Source organism: Muntiacus reevesi, chromosome 11, assembly GCF_963930625.1.
Source record: "Muntiacus reevesi chromosome 11, mMunRee1.1, whole genome shotgun sequence".
Taxonomy (NCBI): domain Eukaryota; kingdom Metazoa; phylum Chordata; class Mammalia; order Artiodactyla; family Cervidae; genus Muntiacus; species Muntiacus reevesi.
Window position 1 is genome coordinate 34,354,513 of NC_089259.1, and position 19,210 is coordinate 34,373,722.

At 43.4% G+C, this 19,210-nt stretch overlaps 1 protein-coding gene across 4 annotated transcripts in view; it reads right to left on the bottom strand.

Annotated features, from left to right (window-relative positions):
• PARP4 (poly(ADP-ribose) polymerase family member 4) overlaps positions 1–19,210 on the bottom strand; it is a 76,409-nt gene that overhangs the window by 13,009 nt on the left and 44,190 nt on the right. For all 4 annotated transcript variants that reach the window (XM_065902459.1, XM_065902457.1, XM_065902458.1 and 1 more), the window contains 10 exons: positions 16,338–16,533; positions 15,327–15,394; positions 14,573–14,760; positions 12,821–12,920; positions 10,897–11,067; positions 10,559–10,639; positions 8,493–8,573; positions 7,393–7,488; positions 6,684–6,806; positions 25–1,614 (listed from right to left, as the gene is read on the bottom strand). In XM_065902459.1, the coding sequence (XP_065758531.1) occupies positions 25–1,614; positions 6,684–6,806; positions 7,393–7,488; positions 8,493–8,573; positions 10,559–10,639; positions 10,897–11,067; positions 12,821–12,920; positions 14,573–14,760; positions 15,327–15,394; positions 16,338–16,533 (2,694 nt within the window). The remainder of the gene's footprint in view (positions 1–24; positions 1,615–6,683; positions 6,807–7,392; positions 7,489–8,492; positions 8,574–10,558; positions 10,640–10,896; positions 11,068–12,820; positions 12,921–14,572; positions 14,761–15,326; positions 15,395–16,337; positions 16,534–19,210) is intronic.

Consider the following 19,210-nt stretch of genomic DNA (forward strand, 5'->3'; position numbering starts at 1 on the left):
TATATGGAGAGATAAGACTAGTACCTTGGTCTGAAGCCTGAAGAGTTCAGTCGAAGGCACATAATTCTTCCAGCTTGCTTTGCCAACTAGGCCATCCTCATCTTTTTGTGCCTGAGCGCTTGCAGTAAAGCCACTTCTCAGGTCATATTTTGCCAGCTTTTTAAAAATCCTACTTGCCAGAAGTCCTGCTGTTTTACCACTTTCCGTTTCAGAAGAACATTCAAAAAATGAACAATCACGTTGGAGGGAGTCTAATGACATAGGTTCATCATACACAGCTAACAGAGTAACGTCTGGCTGGGCATCCTCAGCAGGGCCAGATGGAGCCACTGGCAACTTGTAACTGGCACTCCTAGGAGCTGGGATATGGTGAGAAGGAAGAGGAGAGGAAAGAGGGAGAGGTGGAATGCCCACCCCCTGAGATAGAGGGGGAGCAGGGGGAACAATTCCCCTAGATAGAGGGGGAAGAAGGGGAGTAGGAACAGCAACCCTCCCATGTAGAGGGGGAGGAGGGGGAGGAGGAGGAACACCAACCCCCCCAGGTAGAGAGGAAGGAGGGGGAACAACCCCCCCAGATAGAGGGGGAGGAGGGGGAACAATTCCCCCAGATAGAGGGGGAAGAGGGGGAGGAGGAGGAACACCAACCCCCCCAGGTAGAGGGGGAGGAGGAGGAACACCAACCCCCCCAGGTAGAGAGGAAGGAGGGGGAACAATCCCCCCAGATAGAGGGGGAGGAGGGGGAACAATTCCCCCAGATAGAGGGAGAAGAGGGGGAGGAGGAGGAACACCAACCCCCCCAAGTAGAAGGGAAGGAGGGGGAACAATTCCCCCAGATAGAGGGAGAAGAGGGGGAGGAGGAGGAACACCAACCCCCCCAGGTAGAGGGGGAGGAGGAGGAACACCAACCCCCCCAGGTAGAAGGGAAGGAGGGGGAACAACCCCCCTGGGTAGGCGGGGAGGAGGGGCAGGGGAAGAAAAGACAGACCCCACGAGTGGACTAGGGAGAAGACCTGTAGAAGGACAGGAAACAACACACAGCTGAACAGGGTGGACACCGAAGCCTGTGGCACCCCCTTGATCAGTTTTGGGCAGCTGTAACCTGGAGCTATACGAGGCCCTGGGAGCAGCAGCAAGTCGCAAGGGTGGGCCCTGGAGATGTTGCCTGGGAAAAGATGCCACATCCAGGGAAACGTCGGCACCACTGCCCATCTCCAGGTACTTCTTAGGGGAACCGAAGTGTTTGGGACTAGCTGGAGAACCAAACAGTGCTGAGCTGGGATGATGGTGGAAAGCAGAGCCAACATGGAGGGGTGCAGTTAAGAACCTAGGGGCAGTAGGAATGTCGGAAATGGCTGTTTTCTGTGAGATGGCTTCTGTGAATTGTGGTTTAACTTCTGTTTGTTTAGATGACTCCATCAGACCCAAACCCCAGGGCTCCTCCGCACTCCTGAAGACAGAACTGACCGCTTCAGATTCTTCCAGGGCATAGAAGCTAAAAGCTTCAAAATCTTCAGAAAGTCTCATGTTGAGTGCTGAATGTTTCTTTTCAGTCCAACATTTACGTTTACATTTACGTTTGGATTCTTGCTTCCATTCAGAGGATGCTGAAAGATTCTGCCAGAAAGAGAAGTGACAATTCAAGGAAAGCACAAGTCAAGGGGATGGCGATCAAGCAGCCAGGCTTCCTGGAGCTGACCTCCCAGCACTGATGGAACTCTCTGTCCCAGGGCACTGAGAAGACCAGACACTCAGGGTCACTTACCTATAGTGCCCTCATTTATAGACACAGAGTTGGAGAGCTGGAGACGACGTCAGCGGTAAATACACCAAATATCTTAATCTCTCTCTGTTCTTAGAATCATAGAATTTTAAACACCCCTTATTTTCCACAAGAGGAAACTGAGGAGCATAAAAAGGACTTGTCAAAGACTTGACAATAAGCAAAATTATAGTGTCAAATTAGTCCTAAAATGGGCTTTCCAGGTGGCACTGGTGGTAAAGAGCCCACCTGCCAATGCAAGGAACATAAAAGATGTGAGTCCAATCCCTGGGTTGGGAAGATCCATTGGAGGAGGGCATGGCAACCCACTCCAGTATTCTTGCCTGGAGAATCCCATGGACAGAGGAGCCTGGTAGGCTATAGTCCATGGGGTCAGAGAGTTGGACACAACTAAAGCAACTTAGCAGCCCTAAAATAAATGATAGAATGAAATTATTCCAGTCTTTTATACTGCTTTATAGCAATATTAAGAAAAGGAGAAAACTGAAAAAAAATCTCCAAAGTTTTAAAATAATGTCTTTTACACTAGAATATGAAAATGTATAAAAAAAAGAGAATGAGGGATGCTCTGTCACTACTATTATCTGAATAAATTTTAATGAGTATTCCTTAAAATATGCATGTAAATAAAATCAAATTTTATATGAATTACTAGTCCTTGAGATATTTTAGAAATAATCAGCTTTTAGTTTTACCAATGTAAAGGAGTTTTTTTTTTAAAGGAGTAGTCCCTTCCCAGTTCAGACAAATGTGTATATTTAAATAATTAATGGGGCTTCCCTGGTAGCTCAACTGCTAAAGAATCTTCCTCCGATGCAGGAGATCCCAGTTCAATTCCTGGGTTGGGAAGCTCCCCTGGAGAAGGGATAGGCTACCCTCTCCAGTTTTCTTGGGCTTCCCTTGTGACTCAGAGGGTAAACAGTCTGCCTGCAATGCGGGACACCTGGGTTCAACCCCTGGGTTGGGAAGATGCCCTGGAGGAAGGCATGACAACCCACTCCAGTATTCTTGCCTGGAGAATCCCCATGGACAGAGGAGCCTTGTCAGCTACAGTCCATGGGGCCACACAGAGTCAGACATGACTGAGTGACTAAGCATAGTTCAGCACATATAATTAATACTGCAGGACACAGGACAAGACACACATTTCAAAAGAAGATTTACAAATGCATACCTGGTTAAATTTTTCTTAATTAGATGAGCAAAGTGAAAAAAGAGCAAGTGATGGACCAGACCCATCAGACATTGAAGACTTTTATAAAATTACAATTATAACAGACTGATCTAGGAAACAGAATACAGGGTCCAGCAACAGATCCTAACACATATGGGGAGTTAGGAGATGATAAAGACAACAAAGATTCCTCAAATCAATTCGAGGAAAAGAAGATTTATTTAATAAGTGGTGCTGGGGAAAGTCGGAAGTCATCTGGAAAGGAATAAAGTTGTTCCCATATGTCCTGTCTTATACCAGGAAAGATTCTGATTGGATGCAAATTTCAACATAAACATGAAGCCATAAAACTATTTAAAGAAAGAAATCATGAGAAATTTTTAAAAAGCATAATATGTGAAGGAAAGATTTCTAAGCATGACAAAAGACAAAACAATACATAACAAAGAAACCCAAAGATGAAAAAGCTTGACTGCATTAAAATACCTGCATGACAAAATGATGATAAGCAACATCAAAATACAAATGGCAAACTGAAAAACAAATTTTTGCAACTAGTATCATAAAGGCCTAATTTTCTTAAAAATACAATTTTCCTAAAATAAACAAGAAAATGACTAATCTCACAATTTAAAAAGGTAAAAGACATTAATGGACAATACCTAGAAGAGATGAATATGTGGGCTCTTAGGAATATGAAAACATGTTCCTTTTCATTCATAAAGAAATGAAAATTAAAATATCACTAATAATGCTTTTAACCTATCAGATCTGTAAAGATCAAAAATTTGAATAATATACTGGGTTAAAGAGAGAATAAAGTAACAGCCTCTCAAGTGCTGCTGATGGGAGAGTGAACTGATATAACCTATGTAGCGGCAATCTGGGCTTTCAGGTGGCGCTAGAGATAAAGAATCTGCCTACCAATGCAGGAGATGCAAGACAGGCAGGTTTGATCTCTGGGTTGGGTAGATCCCCTGGAGTCGGAAATGGCAACTCACTCCAGTATTCTTGCTGGAAAATTCCACAGACAGAGGAACCTGATGGGCTACAGTCCATGGGGCCACAGAGAGTTGGACACGCAAAAAGGCAGTTTGGTTAGAGCTAATTGGAGATCAGCCCTGGGTGTTCATTGAAGGGACAGATGTTGAAGCTGAAATTCCAATACTTTGGTCACCTGATGAGAAGAGCTGACTCATTTGAAAAGACCCTGATAACTGGGAAAGATTGAGGGCAGAAGGAGAAGGGGACAACAGAGGATGAGATGGTTGGATGGCATCACCGACTCAATGGATGTGGGTTTGGGTGGACTCCGCGAGTCGGTGATGGACAGGGAGGCCTGGCGTGCTGTGGTTCATGGGGTCGCAAAGAGTTGGACACGACTGAGTGACTGAACTGAACTTAATTTAATTATATATTCAAAATAGATTTATTAGGGTATAATTGACATACACAGCTTTATCTTAGAGTGATGAATTCTGGAGTAAATAAACATCCCTGAGACCATTGTCACAATGAGGGGAATGACATATTCAGCACACATTCCTTTAGTGTGCCCTTTTGTGACCCATCTCACTCCTCCTCCTCGCTTTCTGTAACTTCAGATTGGTTTGCACATATTTTGTGTCAATGGAAGCTTACAGCTTCCATTCTTTATTTGACTTTTACTCAGTATAACTGTCCTGACATTTATGTATGTTGTTGTATATATCAATGGTTAATTCTCCTTTTTAACCTTTTTCTGAGCTACAGGACTTCCCTGTAGCTCAGGTGGTAAAGAATCTGCCTGCAATGCAGAAGATCCAGGTTCAATCCCTGGGTCGGGAAGATCCCCTGGAGAAGGGAATGGCAATCCATTCCAGTATTCTTGCCTGGAGAATTCCATGGACAAAGGAGCCTGGCAGGCTACAGTACATTGGGTTGCAAAGAGTCAGACATGGCTGAGAGACTAACACTATTTCTCCTTTTTACTGCTGTGTAGTTACTCTTGTAAGGCTGTACCACAGTTTGTTTATTCATTTATCTCCTGATGGTTGTGTCCAACTTCTGGCTGCTACAAGTAAAGCCGCACTGAATACTCATGCACAAGTCTTTGTGTAAACATATACTTTCATTTCATTTGGCTGGGTCAAATGATAGGTGTATAGTTAACTCTTTAAGAAACTGAGAGTTTTCTAAAATGATCTTCTGCTTATTTTTTTTACTGGGTTGTTTTATTATTATTGGATTGTAAGATTTCTTTATATATTTTAGATAAACATATTTGTCAGATATGTTTTGCAAACATTTTCTCCCAGTCTGTGGTCTGCTCTTTCATTTTCTTAATAGTGTCTTCTGAAAAATAAAAGTTTTTGATATTAATAAAGTCCAGTTAACCAATTTTTTTTGTAGTTTGTTCTTTAAATTTAGGAAAGTTTTGTACGACCCTAGTTCATTAAGGTTTTCTCCTATGTTTTCTTCCCAGAAATTCAGGTTTCAGTTATTACATTCAAGCCAATAATCCAGTCAATCTTTTTATATGGAGTGAGCTAAGGGTAGAGGGGTTTTGTTTTGTTTTTTGGTACATGACTATACAATCTTTTCAGAATCATTTTTTGAAAAGATCGTTTTCCCCCACTGAATAACCTTGGTACCTCTGGAGACAATTGGCCCTATATATCTGGATATATTTCTAGATTCTCCACACTGTTCCAATGGTCTAGATGTCCACTTTATGTTAACACCACACTTTCCTACTTACTGTGGCTTTACAGTAAGATGTCAGATGGTGGGTGTAAGGCCTCCAACCTCTTCTTCCTTTTCAAAGTTGTTTTAGCTAGCCAATATCCTTTACATTTTGTTCTTTAGTTGCCAAGTCGTGTCAGACTCTTTGCAACTCCATGGACTGTAGCCCGCCAATTGTAGGCACCTCTGTCCATGGGATTCTTCAGGCAAGAATACTGGAGTGAGTTGCCATGCCCTTCTCCAGGGGATCTTCCTGACCCAGGGATCAAACTGGTGTCTCTCATGTCTCCTGTGTTGGCAGGCAGGTTCTTTAGCACTAGGGCCACCTTGGACGCACATAAATTTTTTCCCTTGGATTTTAAATCCTTAAATATTGGCAGTTTTACTTCTCTAACTTAGATACTCCAGAGTCTTACTACCACTGTTTTGTTTCTTTGCTTTTGTATATGCCTTCCAGGTTTTATTTCCCTGGAGAAGGGAATGGCAACCTACCCCAGTATTCTTGCCTGGAGAATTCCAAGGATAGAGGAGCCTGGTGGGAGTCCACGGAGTTGCAAAGAGTTGGACACAACTAGTGACTAACATCTTCCAGTTTTTATTTAAGTTGTGCTTTCCAACTTCTATTATGTGGTCACAAAGGCCACAGCATAAAGCACCACAAACTTTAATAAATATTGGTGGTGAAGTTAGATGATTAGATAGGCTTTTATCACTACTTTCAGGATGAACTGCCTGTCTCTCTTAGAGGGAGGGTCTTTGACTTCCTGAACCACAGTTTGCCTGTAACCACAATTGTTCCTCTTCTGCACTTTATAGCTACATTTGTAAATGGAGCCTTTCTCAGTAATGTAACAGCATTTTTAAAAATGTGCAAAAGTTCCCACCATCAGGCAGACATTGGTATCTGGGTATACAGATCAAAAGGGTACTATTTTAGCGAAGAGTTCCCCTTACCATCATAAAAGCATGAACACACAGTATCAATTGTTTGTAATCAACACTCACCTGCACCCTGCTGGCATCTGGTTGTTCCCCCTGCCAGCTCATGTATGGCAGAAAATCTATGTCTTCTTTGGCAATAAGTTCCAAAGTATTTGGAATATCAGGAGAAAGTGACTCATTATCATCCTAAATTGAATCACAATCAGGTAAAGAGAAAACAGACATTATCATATTAAATTATTATTATAAATTCTAAAGCCTCATGAATGTTTGGTTTGGAATATGTTTGGGGGTCGGACTGGATCCTGTGTCCTGGGAGAGAGGACGGTCAGGTTGGGGTGAGGGTCCCCTTCACAGAGCACCTGGTAGGTGGTGCTACATCAAGTGCCTTGGCAGGCTCTCCTCTCAAACTGTGTAGGAGAAAGGGCCACTCATAGGGTAAGGGGAGCCCAGGCCTCTCTTATTTTTTGAGGGTCAAGAATTAATAAAAGTGAGAAGTGCCAAAAATGTAACAAATTGTAGTATATCTTAAAATTCACATATTCAACTATTTGTTACACTTTTGGCATTTCTCATCTTTATTAATTGTGTACTAATTCAACTATAACATTAAAATAACAGCACAGGTAACTCATGCAGAGGTCACATGAGCCCTGTGCTCTGCGTGGATGAGAGGCCCATGGACGCATGGGCCACCAGTGTCAGTGAAGGCAAGAGTCATTTTCTTAGCACGCAAATATAGATAAAATGACCATGAATTAAAAATACATACCCTTTTCTCCACAGCCACAAAGCTTGTAAACTGTGTTATGAGACAGTTTTCTTTACTGAGTTTAATAATCAGAGATTTTAAGGTTTGCTTCTTCATCTAGGAAAAATGAATAATAAGACAGAATAATAATGAATAACAAATGAAATCATGTCCTATTTTTCACTATTTAGCTATATATGACCAATTAAATGAGTAGTACATAATACAAAAAGCTGTCTTTCTATAAGAAGTAGATAATTTTATAATTAGGATTTCCAATGCAACATTGAGTCGATGGCTCTGCCTAAATATCTCAAGTGGCTAACTTGCCATTTCCTGCAAAAAATGGGCTCAACAAGAGGCTAAAGTACAGAAAGAGTGATTTATTTTCATGAGCTTCTTGTGACTTGGCTGCTGAGCTGCCAAGACCTTAGTGAGTCTGTCTCTCACTGTAAAGATGAGGCTCCCAGGCTGTCGGGAGGTTGAGGGATTGGTCCAGGCTTGTCTGCTGATGCGGCTGGTCAGCTGCCCTCAGATGGAAAAGGACCCTGAGCAAAGCAGGACCAAGGCTGCTGACCTGAGGGTGGGAAGGAGGGCGCTGATCTCTGAGGGAACCAACTGCCTGGGGAGGAGTGTGCTGAGCGCTAATGCTCCAGCCATCATTTGACAGCAGTCATCTGGGTATGGGGTAGCAGAGGGAGTCCCCTGCCAGGGCCTCAGTGGCTCAGTGATGGAGGGGCAAGGTGGGCTTGGCTCTGCTGAGCTCTGCAGGCAGCTCAGCCCCCCAGACCCGGCCTCTTCATCACAGATGGAGATACTCACCCTACAACACACAAGCACCTAGGTGGTGTCTTTACAGGCACTGAGGGAGTCGTCTGAGTCTCCTTTGCCTCCCTCTGACGGGGACAAAGATCACAGGGTTCTTTCAATAATTCATTCAACGAGCTAACTAAAAACCAAATCAAGTAACTACGGGGCACCTGGCACCCCGGCACGGAAAACACAGCAATGACGACAGGGGTCCCTTTCCACCTGCTGATCCTCACTCACATTTCCATGGGTAAAGCAACTCAAGAAAGGCCAAGAAAAACAGACAATGGCTTTCCCGTGAAAAAGCAAACCTCGTGATTCACTTCGTTTTCGTGGAGAATGCCGTCTTCGTAATCTCTGATCAGAGCTCGTGCTGCCAGCTTGTGAATCATCTGTTCAGGCAGCAAAGGAAAAATGACTCTAATTCATGTCATACATAGGAAATCATCTAAATAATTGAGATGTATTTACATACAATGAAATTCACCCCTTTGGTGTGCAGGTTGATGAGTTTTAACTAATGTAGATGGTATGTGGGCTTCCCTGGTGATTCAGCTAGCAAAGAATCCGCCTGCAATGCGGGAGACCTGGGTTTGATCTCTGGGTTGGAAAGATCCCCTGGAGAAGGGAAAGGCTACCACTCCAGTATTCTGGCCTGAAGAATTCCATGGACTGTATAGTCCATGGGGCCGCAAAGTGTCGGACATGACTGAGTGACTTTCATTTTCACAGACTGTATGTGGGGGCTTCCCTGGTGGCTCAGCTGTAAGGAATCTGCCTGCGATGCAGGAGACCAGGGTTTGATCCCTGGGTCGGGAAGATCCCTGGGAAGAGGGCATGGCAACCCACTCCAGTATTCTTGCCTGGAGAAGCCCATGGACAGTTACAGGTTACAGTCCATGGGGTCACAAAGAGTCAGACACGACTGAAGTGACTGAGTACACATGCATACAGTGTGTGAGCACCACTGAAACACAGAGGAGGGGATTTCTTCCCATTAAAACCTCGTGTCGTGTCACCGTGCAGTCACCTCCAGTCCTGGCACCTACTCGTCTCCATTCTGTCCCTATAGTTGGCATTTTCTATACACGTGTGAACTGCTCTACTGGAAGAGCCAGCCCAGGGCTGTGAGGCCTGACTGTGATCTCCACTCTGAAGGGGCCACAGACAGAACACCAGAAAGTCAAGGGCCAGGGCACTGCCCTTTCCTCAAATGGCTGAAACAACAGGACTCAAAAGGCAGTCTCCTGTAAGTGACAATTCCAACTCCTGCCATTTTTTACTGGTAAGGCCATGATTCACAGTGGAAGGACAACTATAAAAATTGTGACTATGGAAAATGACCTGCTCCCAGGTAAAATCCCACTGAGATTCAGCAGTTTTTCAGACGATACAAAGATGCCCTTAAATTCTATGCATAAGTCATGGCAAGTAATAAGTTAAGTGCTTTCATTCAATGCCAAAATGAAAGCTTTGCTTTATTTTTGTTGTTGTTTAGTCACTAAGTCATGTCCAACTCTTTTGTGACTCCATGGATTATAGCCTGCTGGGCTCCTCTGTCCATGGGATTTCCCAGGCAAGAATATTGGAGTTGGTTGCCATTTCCTTCTCCAGGGGATCTTCCCGACCCAGGGATCAAACCTTCGTCCTCTGCACTGGCAGGTGGATTCTTTACCACTGAGCCACAGCAATGTCTGGTTATATAGATATAAATAAGGAATGGTTTGTCTGGTTACGTAAATACTCCTATGAATAGTAGTAGCAGTTACTGCCTTAGTCATGTCTGACTCTTTTCGAACCCATGGACTGTAGCTCACCAGGCTCCTCTGTCCATGGAATTCTCCAGGCATACAGCAGACAGCTTAGGAATTTCCCAGATCTAACTATAGCAGATTTGGTACTAATGCAAATGCTACAAATTCATTTGCTTTTAATCCAAAAGTAGAAAAAACAAAGACACATCCTCAATGTACAATGTTTTATTCATCATCCAGTATGGTTATACTCAGTATTCTAAAGTAAGTGGCAAGGACCAGGCACTGCAGGTACACTGAACCTGTAGGAAGACGTGCACATCTTTGAGAACCACCTTTAAAGGTTTCATTCACAAAACACCAGGTTTAACTGCAGTTATTTATGCCCACTGATGCCCCTGTGGATACTTCTGGACTCAAGACCCCGGATGAAGAGCTGCTGCCTTAGAAACCAATGGACAGTGTCCTCATTTGTGGAGATGACAACCCTCCACATCACATCAGGTGCTAAAATGTCAACACAGAAAACAATGCAGGAAGGATGTGGTGCATTAAATATGAAAATACAGAACTATTTTAACTTTCAAAAACAGTGAGTGCACAGTTTACATTTTTAATCTCACCGTTCCAGTTGTCTTCTGAAGTTCAGTTGTTGACACCACTGTAGAATACTCTCTCTCTTGAATTAGTGCATGTAGAGTTGCCTGAAATGGGAAAAAAAATTCCTTATAGTTTTTCAACTTCATAATGTCCTGGTTAGTTCAACAGTGATTCTTTCAGTGATTTTAATGAGAATTAAGAGGCTCTCCAGTGCCCTTGGTTAACCAACCGCTGGGATCCCAGGAAAAACTGTGCAGCATATTATGATATGGGGGTAAAGGAAAGGGAAGAAAAAAGAAAAAGAAAGTTATTAGCAAAACACATTGCTGTTCCCATAATAAAAAGCCTGCGTGCTCCTCACCTGTGTACAGTGAGGAGTGAGCCCGTAGACAAGGAGTCGCTCGCTGTGGAACAGGGACTGCACCTGGGCGGGGGCCTGCAGGGGTGCGGGTGCGTCCGTGCTCAGCTGCTGCCATTTGACGGAGACCGAGTGGCAACTGGGAGAACTCATCCTACCCATCTGGGCTTCTATCTATTTATCAAGAGGGGTTAATTCTCTTTCAGTGTTACATTCAGAAAATATTACCTAACACTTAACACGACTTTACATTCTGTCCTTTGAGAATTGTAGCTCTTTGTTTTTTTCTCCTCCTTCCTGCTACAGGGTACATTTCCAAAAGGATTTTAAGTCAAATTTTTAATAATAGCACTAGCACATAATTTAAATTCACAAAACATCTTAAAATTATTCTATTAATTAAACACCAATATACAACTCTGTCGTGTAGTAGATTCCAGTTATAAAAATTAACCCTGCAAAGGACTTGAATATACATTTCTCCAAAGAAGATATGCTAATGGCCAATCAGCACATGAAAAGATGTTGTTACTAGAGAAATACAAATCGAAACCTTAATTAGATACAAATTCACATCCATTGGGAGGGCTACTATATAAAATCAAAAAGTGTGAAAATAAGTGTTGATGGTGATGTGCAAGAAACTGGAACCTTGGCACACTGCTAGTGGGATTGTAAAATGCCAGTGAACAACAGTATGGCAGCTCTTAAAACACTAAGTGCAGTTACCACATGACTCAGCAATCCCACTTCTGGGTATTGAAATTAGGGCCTCCAACACATGCCTGTATACCAATCATCATGTCAGTATGATTCACAGTCAAAAGGCAGAAACAACCCCAGGGTCTGGCGACAATAAATGGATATACAAAATGTGGTGTATACATATAATAGAATATTTTTCAGCCTTAAAAAGGTAGAAAATTCTGACATATACTACAACATGAATGGACCTCAAAAACACTATGCCAAATGAAAAAGCCAGGCACAGAAAGACAAACATTGCTGGATTCCACTGATATGAGGTTCCTAGAGGAGCTAAGTTCACAGAGACAGAAGAGGGTGGTTACCAGGGGTTGGAGAAGCAGGGGCGAGGAGTCATTGTTTAACTGGGGGTAGAGGGGCTTCCCTGGGTCCCCAGTGGTTGAGACTCTGTGCTTCCATTGCAGAGGTACAGGTATGATCCCTAGTCAGGGAACTAAGATTGCTACACGCCACATGGCACAGCCAAAAAAAGAAAAGAATTAGGGACAGACTTTCTGTTTGGGATGATGGAAATGTTCTGGAGTTAGATCATGGTGATGGCTACACAAGACTGTGAGTTCACTTAAAAATCATGAATTGTACACCTGAAAATGGTAAAGTTTATGTATATTTTGCCACAATAAAAAATTAATCCGAGCAAAATGTGTAATATTTCATTTTTAAAAATCAACCCATGATATTATATAAAGCAGAAATCAAACCACTAGCTACAACTGCCTGCAGAGCTCTGGTTAGTATGTGTTTTGAATCTGAAGCTCATCAAGATGACAAGATGGAATAAATGGCCAGGCTCGATATGGCTAAAATAAACAGTATACAGAGGTTTATAGTAATCAGTGGTTAGAGATGGGAAGAGGAATTCACGTTGTCAGAACCATGGTTAAGGCTTGCATCCATGCAATAATACATAAATTGAAAAAAAAAGTTAGTTAGAAGAACGCCCCAGTGGAGTGCTTCCTGTGCAAGCCTAGCAGTAACTAAGGGTGGGGGGGAAGGCTAGGGGTAACTAAGGGTGGGTTGCAAAAAGGTGGGTACCTTTTTGCCTTTTTCTAGCTCCCTTTTCCATTGATGAAAACATAGAAGTTACTGTCACTAGATTTCCAAGAAGATAAGATTTCCACATTTAAACATAAGACTGAAATAAGATGTTTGAGACACATACCTGTTTTTTCCAGCTATGTTTGGATTTTGAGTTAAAATATTCAAATACTCCAGCACCATAGTGGGACAGAGTCCGTAAGACATGACGATTTGCTGTAGAACTGATAACATTTCATGTTTTAATTTTAACGGAATTTTAGAAACATGTTGAAGTACACGTAGTGAATACTGACACAGCTTAAGACTCAGTGGGAGACACATTATGTTTTGCAGCTGAAGGCAGATATAAAACTTAGGCCAGAAAGTAGGAAACATCTGCAGGTCTGGGTAACCCAAGTTCCCACATATCGGAAGACTCATGTCTCTTTCACAAGAGAAAAAAGCATAAATTTCTGGCTTCTGATTCACTGGAGGAGGGAGGAGATTATTCTGCGAAACCCTCGGAGTGTTTGTGACCAAGATGGTGACTGGGACCCACTCTCAATGAATGTCAAAGCTGCCCTTAACTGATTCTAAAGTCAAGGCTGACAGAAGTCTTCGTCTTAAAATCTGGTCCACATTTAGATGACAAAGAACTAGGAAGTAACTCTCATTCCAGCAAATGTAATCTTTGATATTTAATTGACAATATTCTGTTACATTTCTCTCAATTATTCTACAACTAATCAAGAGTACTCTGTTAGAGAAGTTTCTCCTGAAATATTAGACAAGTGATCGATAATTTTTTCAGAAAAAGAGCTTAAGAAAGATATTTTGGAAATATACTTCAGCCTATTGATAATGCTGGGTATGTCTTCGGTGATTAAAACTAACTGATCTGATTACAACACTGATTAGATAATCCTTAAGCCCGAGCCTCTATGTATTTACAGCTTTTACGGGTTTGTGAGGTTGCTGTGTGGGCCTGAGAGGACCACTTGTTAAACAGGTGGGATAAACAGTCTCTGCTCCTGAAGACTCACGAAATGTGGTTAGCACGAGAACACAAATGCGTACATATAAAATGAAGAAGAAACCCATAGAAAGACATTAAAAACTAGACAAACTGTGTCCAAGCTCAGGGTCACCTCCCTCCCTAGTCACGATCTGCTCCCTTTGCTCTATGACTGTGAGTAGGAGAGCCCTGGACATCCCTCCTCACCACCGCCTGTGCAGCGGGACGTGCTGCCCAGCGAGGCCGATGCCCACTGGCCAGGACAGTGACCTCATAGCGGGGGAGGGCAGGAGGACAGCATCAGGCATGCTGTGTGCAAATGCCAGCATGGCCCCCGCTCTCCGCTGTCTTCCTTATTTTTACACCATGATCCTCAATACAATGCGAAAACGTTAGCTATAAATGGGGAGGGAGTGAACCCCTAAAGTCATGGGTTTTAGCTTCTCTAGAGAAAGATTCCTAAACCCAGCAGGGTGAGCAAATGCCAGTGAGAAAATGACAGCAGTCAGAGGGGTGCGGGGAAGGGACAGAGCGGCCGGGGGTGGGGTGGGGTCACCATCAGCCCTGGGTGTGCCCAGCCTGCCAGGTTAGGCTCAATTATGCAAGTAACAGTCCCCAACACTGAAGTGGAGCTTGCTGGCTGTTTCCATGTATAAAAGTTCACGAGATTTTCAAAGTAAGCCTATTAGACCCACTGTCACTGTCATCTCCACCTCACAGAAGAGGGTGAAGGTGTCCCCCCAGAGTCATGGCTAACCTGCAGCTGCTCAGGCTCTGCAATCCAGGCAGCGGCTGGGGCCGAGTCCAGAGCCGGCCCCTCTGCACCAAGCAGCTCCCACCTGTTGACTTTCCCCGTGGGACCGGCCCACCTGTGCTCACCTGACCCCACAGGAGAATAGCCTGGTGTGTGGCACGCTTCTTCTTACAAGCTGCAAGGTCAGGCTCTCGTTCTGGAGATGCCCGTCGGATATAAGGAGGATGTTCCGTAACACATGGGAAGGGCACAGCAAACTTAAGTATCGAAGCGTCTTCCAGAAATCTGTGTTTCCCATGGTAGGTGTAGCAGACTGGAGGAAATGAAGCAAAAGATCATTTACTCCTTTTGGGGTGTCTTCACCACCAACTGTAATCACTTACTGAAGCATACCCCTTAGTGAGGGTTATCGTCACTGAAAGGAAGTTCTTTCCTAATGATTTATTTGTGGAACAACTATCCTTTTAGTTTATTTCATGTCACACAGTACCTATAACATTATTACTTGGCGTTTCTTTGTTTCTTTATGGTTTTCAAAGAACTATTACATCAAAACACCCCTGGGATTGCCAGCTAGTCTGGACTGAGGACACAATTGGTCATTCCCAATTTGCTCAATTTAAAAAAAGAAAGAAAGGTGACAGAGCAAAATATTAAAAACTGTTAATGCTGACTGTATTCAGATGGTGGGACTGTGAATGATTTTTTCTTTCTTTTTTATTTTCCATTTTCTTAATGAGTTCATATCACTTTTATTAATGAACTATATGAGCCCATCCACATACAGAAATGGGAGGACTAGGGCTTCTTAGGGAGAAAGACCCAGCAGAACCACTGAAGCCTGACGGAGAGAAGACAGAGGCAGCTACTGGTACTCACCATGATGAACTCTGTGGGTGTCTTATTGCTCGTGATGCACTTAGGATATGAAAACAATTCCTTGTAACCTGTGTGATAAGACTGGCGTAAGATGTTGCCATTAAATATTCACTTTTTGACCACTAACAAACAATAATGGTTGGTATTTTTAAAACATAAAAAAAATTTACCACAGTACTCCTTTAAAAAATTCTACTGCATTCAAACGATGCACTTCACTGAACAAAAAGGACCTGGGTCAGGCTGCGCGTGGGGAGTCTGCTCCTTAGCCAACTATTTGCAGAGGAGGACACAGGACATGGGGACAGCCCAGGCAGCAGGCCATGCCGCCCTCTGGCCCTCAGCATGTCCCTGCTCATCTGACCTCTCCCCACCAGCAGCAGCAGACCCTGGTTCCTTCCTCCTTCATGAAGGGGCTGCCTGTTCCGCCAAACGGCACAGTAAGTAAGAATCAGCAGGGTGTGGCTGTCCCCACACCCCACACTGCTCCTTCCAAGGGGCTGAAAGGCCCCTGGATCCCACCTGGAGGGGACAGTCCTTTCTTCAGTGGGGCTCGTCTGGTGCCTCCTGAGACTGTTCCTTACAGCTCTCTACCACCTTGCTGATTTCAGAGGTTCTGTCCTGATCCTTGGACTTTCGAACTCATCAGACCAAGGGTCTCACACTCAGTTCAACTGGTAACAATAACAATAGTAATACTCATCTGGTGTTTTCTATATGACAGGCATTGTTTAAATTCCTTTAAATACATGAGCTCAACCCTCACAACAACAGCACTATGAGGAGGGACTATTTCTCTCCTGTTACAGATGAGAGAACCAAGTTCCAGTAAGCTGCCCAAGGCCACACCCAGGGCTCAGGTGCAGAGCTGGGATTCAAGCTGGGGACCTGGCTCCAGAGTTCTTGCTCTTGAACCTCGCTGTGCTGCCTCTCACTCCACAGACAGGTCACAGTCGCCCCTTTCCAATGATGTGCTGATGCTCTGGAGGAGGCGCAGGGCGGAGCACTCACCTGTGCCGAACTTGACGACGTTCACCTTCTGCTCCTTTCCCACACAGGACAGTGTGTGCAAGGCAATCTGCTTGGCTTGCAAGAACGTCTCACCCTCCATGGAATTTGAGCAATCAAGACAAATAATCACTTCACTCCTCTCAGCTTCGTCAGGGATGGTAATATCAAGATTTGGTTGAAACACAAGCATGCAGGCCTAACGGGAGAAAAACAGGAGCTAGGCTGGAGCTTCTTATCACTTGAGTTCGTCTGGTTACTTACATGCACCCAGAACTTCACTCTAAAACCCATGCCACAGCTTTTCTAAACGAAGAACTCATAGTCGGGACAGTTACAAAGCACTGAGAGTCATCAACCTAAACAATGAGGCTCTGTGGGCTCAGGCCCATGGCTTCTCACTACTTCTCAGACCCTCATGGGAATGTGCCACTTGTCAGTGGGAATGGCTGGCAAAAAAAAAAAAAAAAATCCTCTAAGCCTCCAGATGGGAGATACACCCCACACTAATGTACACAGGAGTGTGCACTTAATCAGGAGCATACCCACTGTACAACAACCCACGTCACAGGCAAGATGAATGAAAAGGTACAAATTCTTGCTACTTACAGGGTTCAGCAACTTACCGTGCCCCTTTAAACCACACTCAGCTGTGGCACTTCAAAGACCCTTGAGTTTGTACAAGCCTAGTATCTCACAAGGAGAAGGCAATGGCAACCCACTCCAGTATTCTTGCCTGGAGAATCCCAGGAACAGAGGAGCCTGGTGGGCTGCAGTCTATGGGATTGCACAGAGTCAGACACGACTGAAGAGACTTAGCAGCAGCAGCAGTATCTCAAAAAACCCTCTAAGGTACAAACAAGATACACATGTACCTAGGATTTGCAACATTTGGCATAAATGTGTAATTTTTTTGGAAAAAGATTTACTTGTAAAATTTGAAAACTTTCTAATCAGGCAAAATAATACTATAAAAACAAAAAGAATAAGATTTATTCAACAATGAGATAGCCTATAGGAGATCAAATAAAAAGCAGAATGTCAGAGCTGGGGTTCCCAATGTGAACCTCAGAAACCCCTGATAGGCTCAGAACTAATACAGAATTAATATCTGAACATTGCTGTGATATCAAAAGTGTCTTCAGGATGAATGAATAATGAATATGTCCACTCTCTGCCACTGTGGTGTGTGATGACTGAAATGCACACAGACCTTTTATCTTATAACACTCAAAATAGAACTACTATTAGTTTCCATTAAAACTTTGCCTGAGATTTACTGAACACAATTTACATACAGCATAATATAAGTTCAAGATTTACAGTGCAATCATCTAGCACATAGTACTGTGAAATGACTACCACAATAAGGTTAGCTAGCAAGAATATCTCCACTCCAGTACTCCTGCCTGGAAAATCCCATGAAGAGAGGAGCCTGCTAGGCTGTAGTCCATGGGGTCGCTAAGAGTCGGACACGACTGAGCGACTTTGCTTTCACCTTTCACTTTCATGCACTGGAGAAGGACATGGCAACCTACTCCAGTGTTCTTGCCTGGAGAATCCCAGGGACAGTGTAGCCCGGTGGGCTGCCGTCTATGGGGTCGCACAGAGTCGGACACGACTGAAACGACTTAGCAGCAGCAGCAGCAAGAACATCTAAGATTTAGTCTCTTAGCAACCTTCAAATACACAACACAGTATGCTTAACTACAGTCATCATCCTACATATTTGATCCCCAGAAATTATTTGTTTTATAGCTAGACATTAGTATCCTCGGACCAATACCACCTTATTTTAACTCCCCCACCCTTGAGCCCTGGTAACAACCAACATTCTACCCTCTGTTTCTGTGAGCTCAGCTTTTTCTAGACACCACATGTAAATGAGCTTATACAGTATTTGTATTTTTCTGTCTGACTTGTTTCACTTAACATGATACTCTCAAGGTCTATCTGTGTTATTGCAAATGGCAGAATTTCCTTATTTTTTACAGCTGAGTAATATTCTACTGTATGTGTAGGTAACATATATTACATATGTGTTGCATGTGTTACACATATGTGTATATATTTAATTTTCTTTATCCATTAATCCATCAAAGGACACTTAGGTTGTTTCCATGTCTTTATTATAAATAATGCAGCAATGAACACTGGGGTGTGAGTATTTGAGACAGTAATTTCATTCCCTTTGAAATATACCAAGATGTGGGATTGCAGGGTTATACAGTAGTTCTAGTTTTTAATGTTTATTTTATATTTTATTTATTATTTAATTTTGGCTGTGCTGGATCTTGGTTGCTGCACACGGTTTTCTCTAGTTGTGGTGCTTGGGTTTCTCAGTGCAGAGATGGGAGCACGGGCTCCAAGGCACTTGGGCATCAGGAGTTGCGGCTCCCAGGCTCTAGAGCACAGGTTCAGTATTTGTGGAGCATGAGTTTAGCGGCTCTGCAGCATGTGGGATCTTCCCGGACCAGGAATCAAACCTGTCTCCTGCACTGGGAGGTGGATTCTTAACCACTGGACCATCAGGGAAGTCCTAGTAGTTCTGTTTTTTGAGAATCCTTCACACTGTTCCCATAGCAGCTACACCGGATTACATTCCCATAAACAATATCCGAGTGTTCCCTTTCCTCCACTTCCTTGCTAATACTTATCTTGTCTTTTTGAAAACAGTTGTTCTAACAGGTGTGAAGTGATACCTCTCTGTGGTCTTCATCTGCATTTCCTCAATGATTAGTGATCTTTTCATGAACCTGTTGCCCATTTGTATGGGGTAAGTTCAAAGGATGTCTCATTTGATCATCTTGCTAATGTTGCTCTCAATTTTTGTTCTAATTAGAAGAGATTATTTATAACAGCCACATAATATGGTC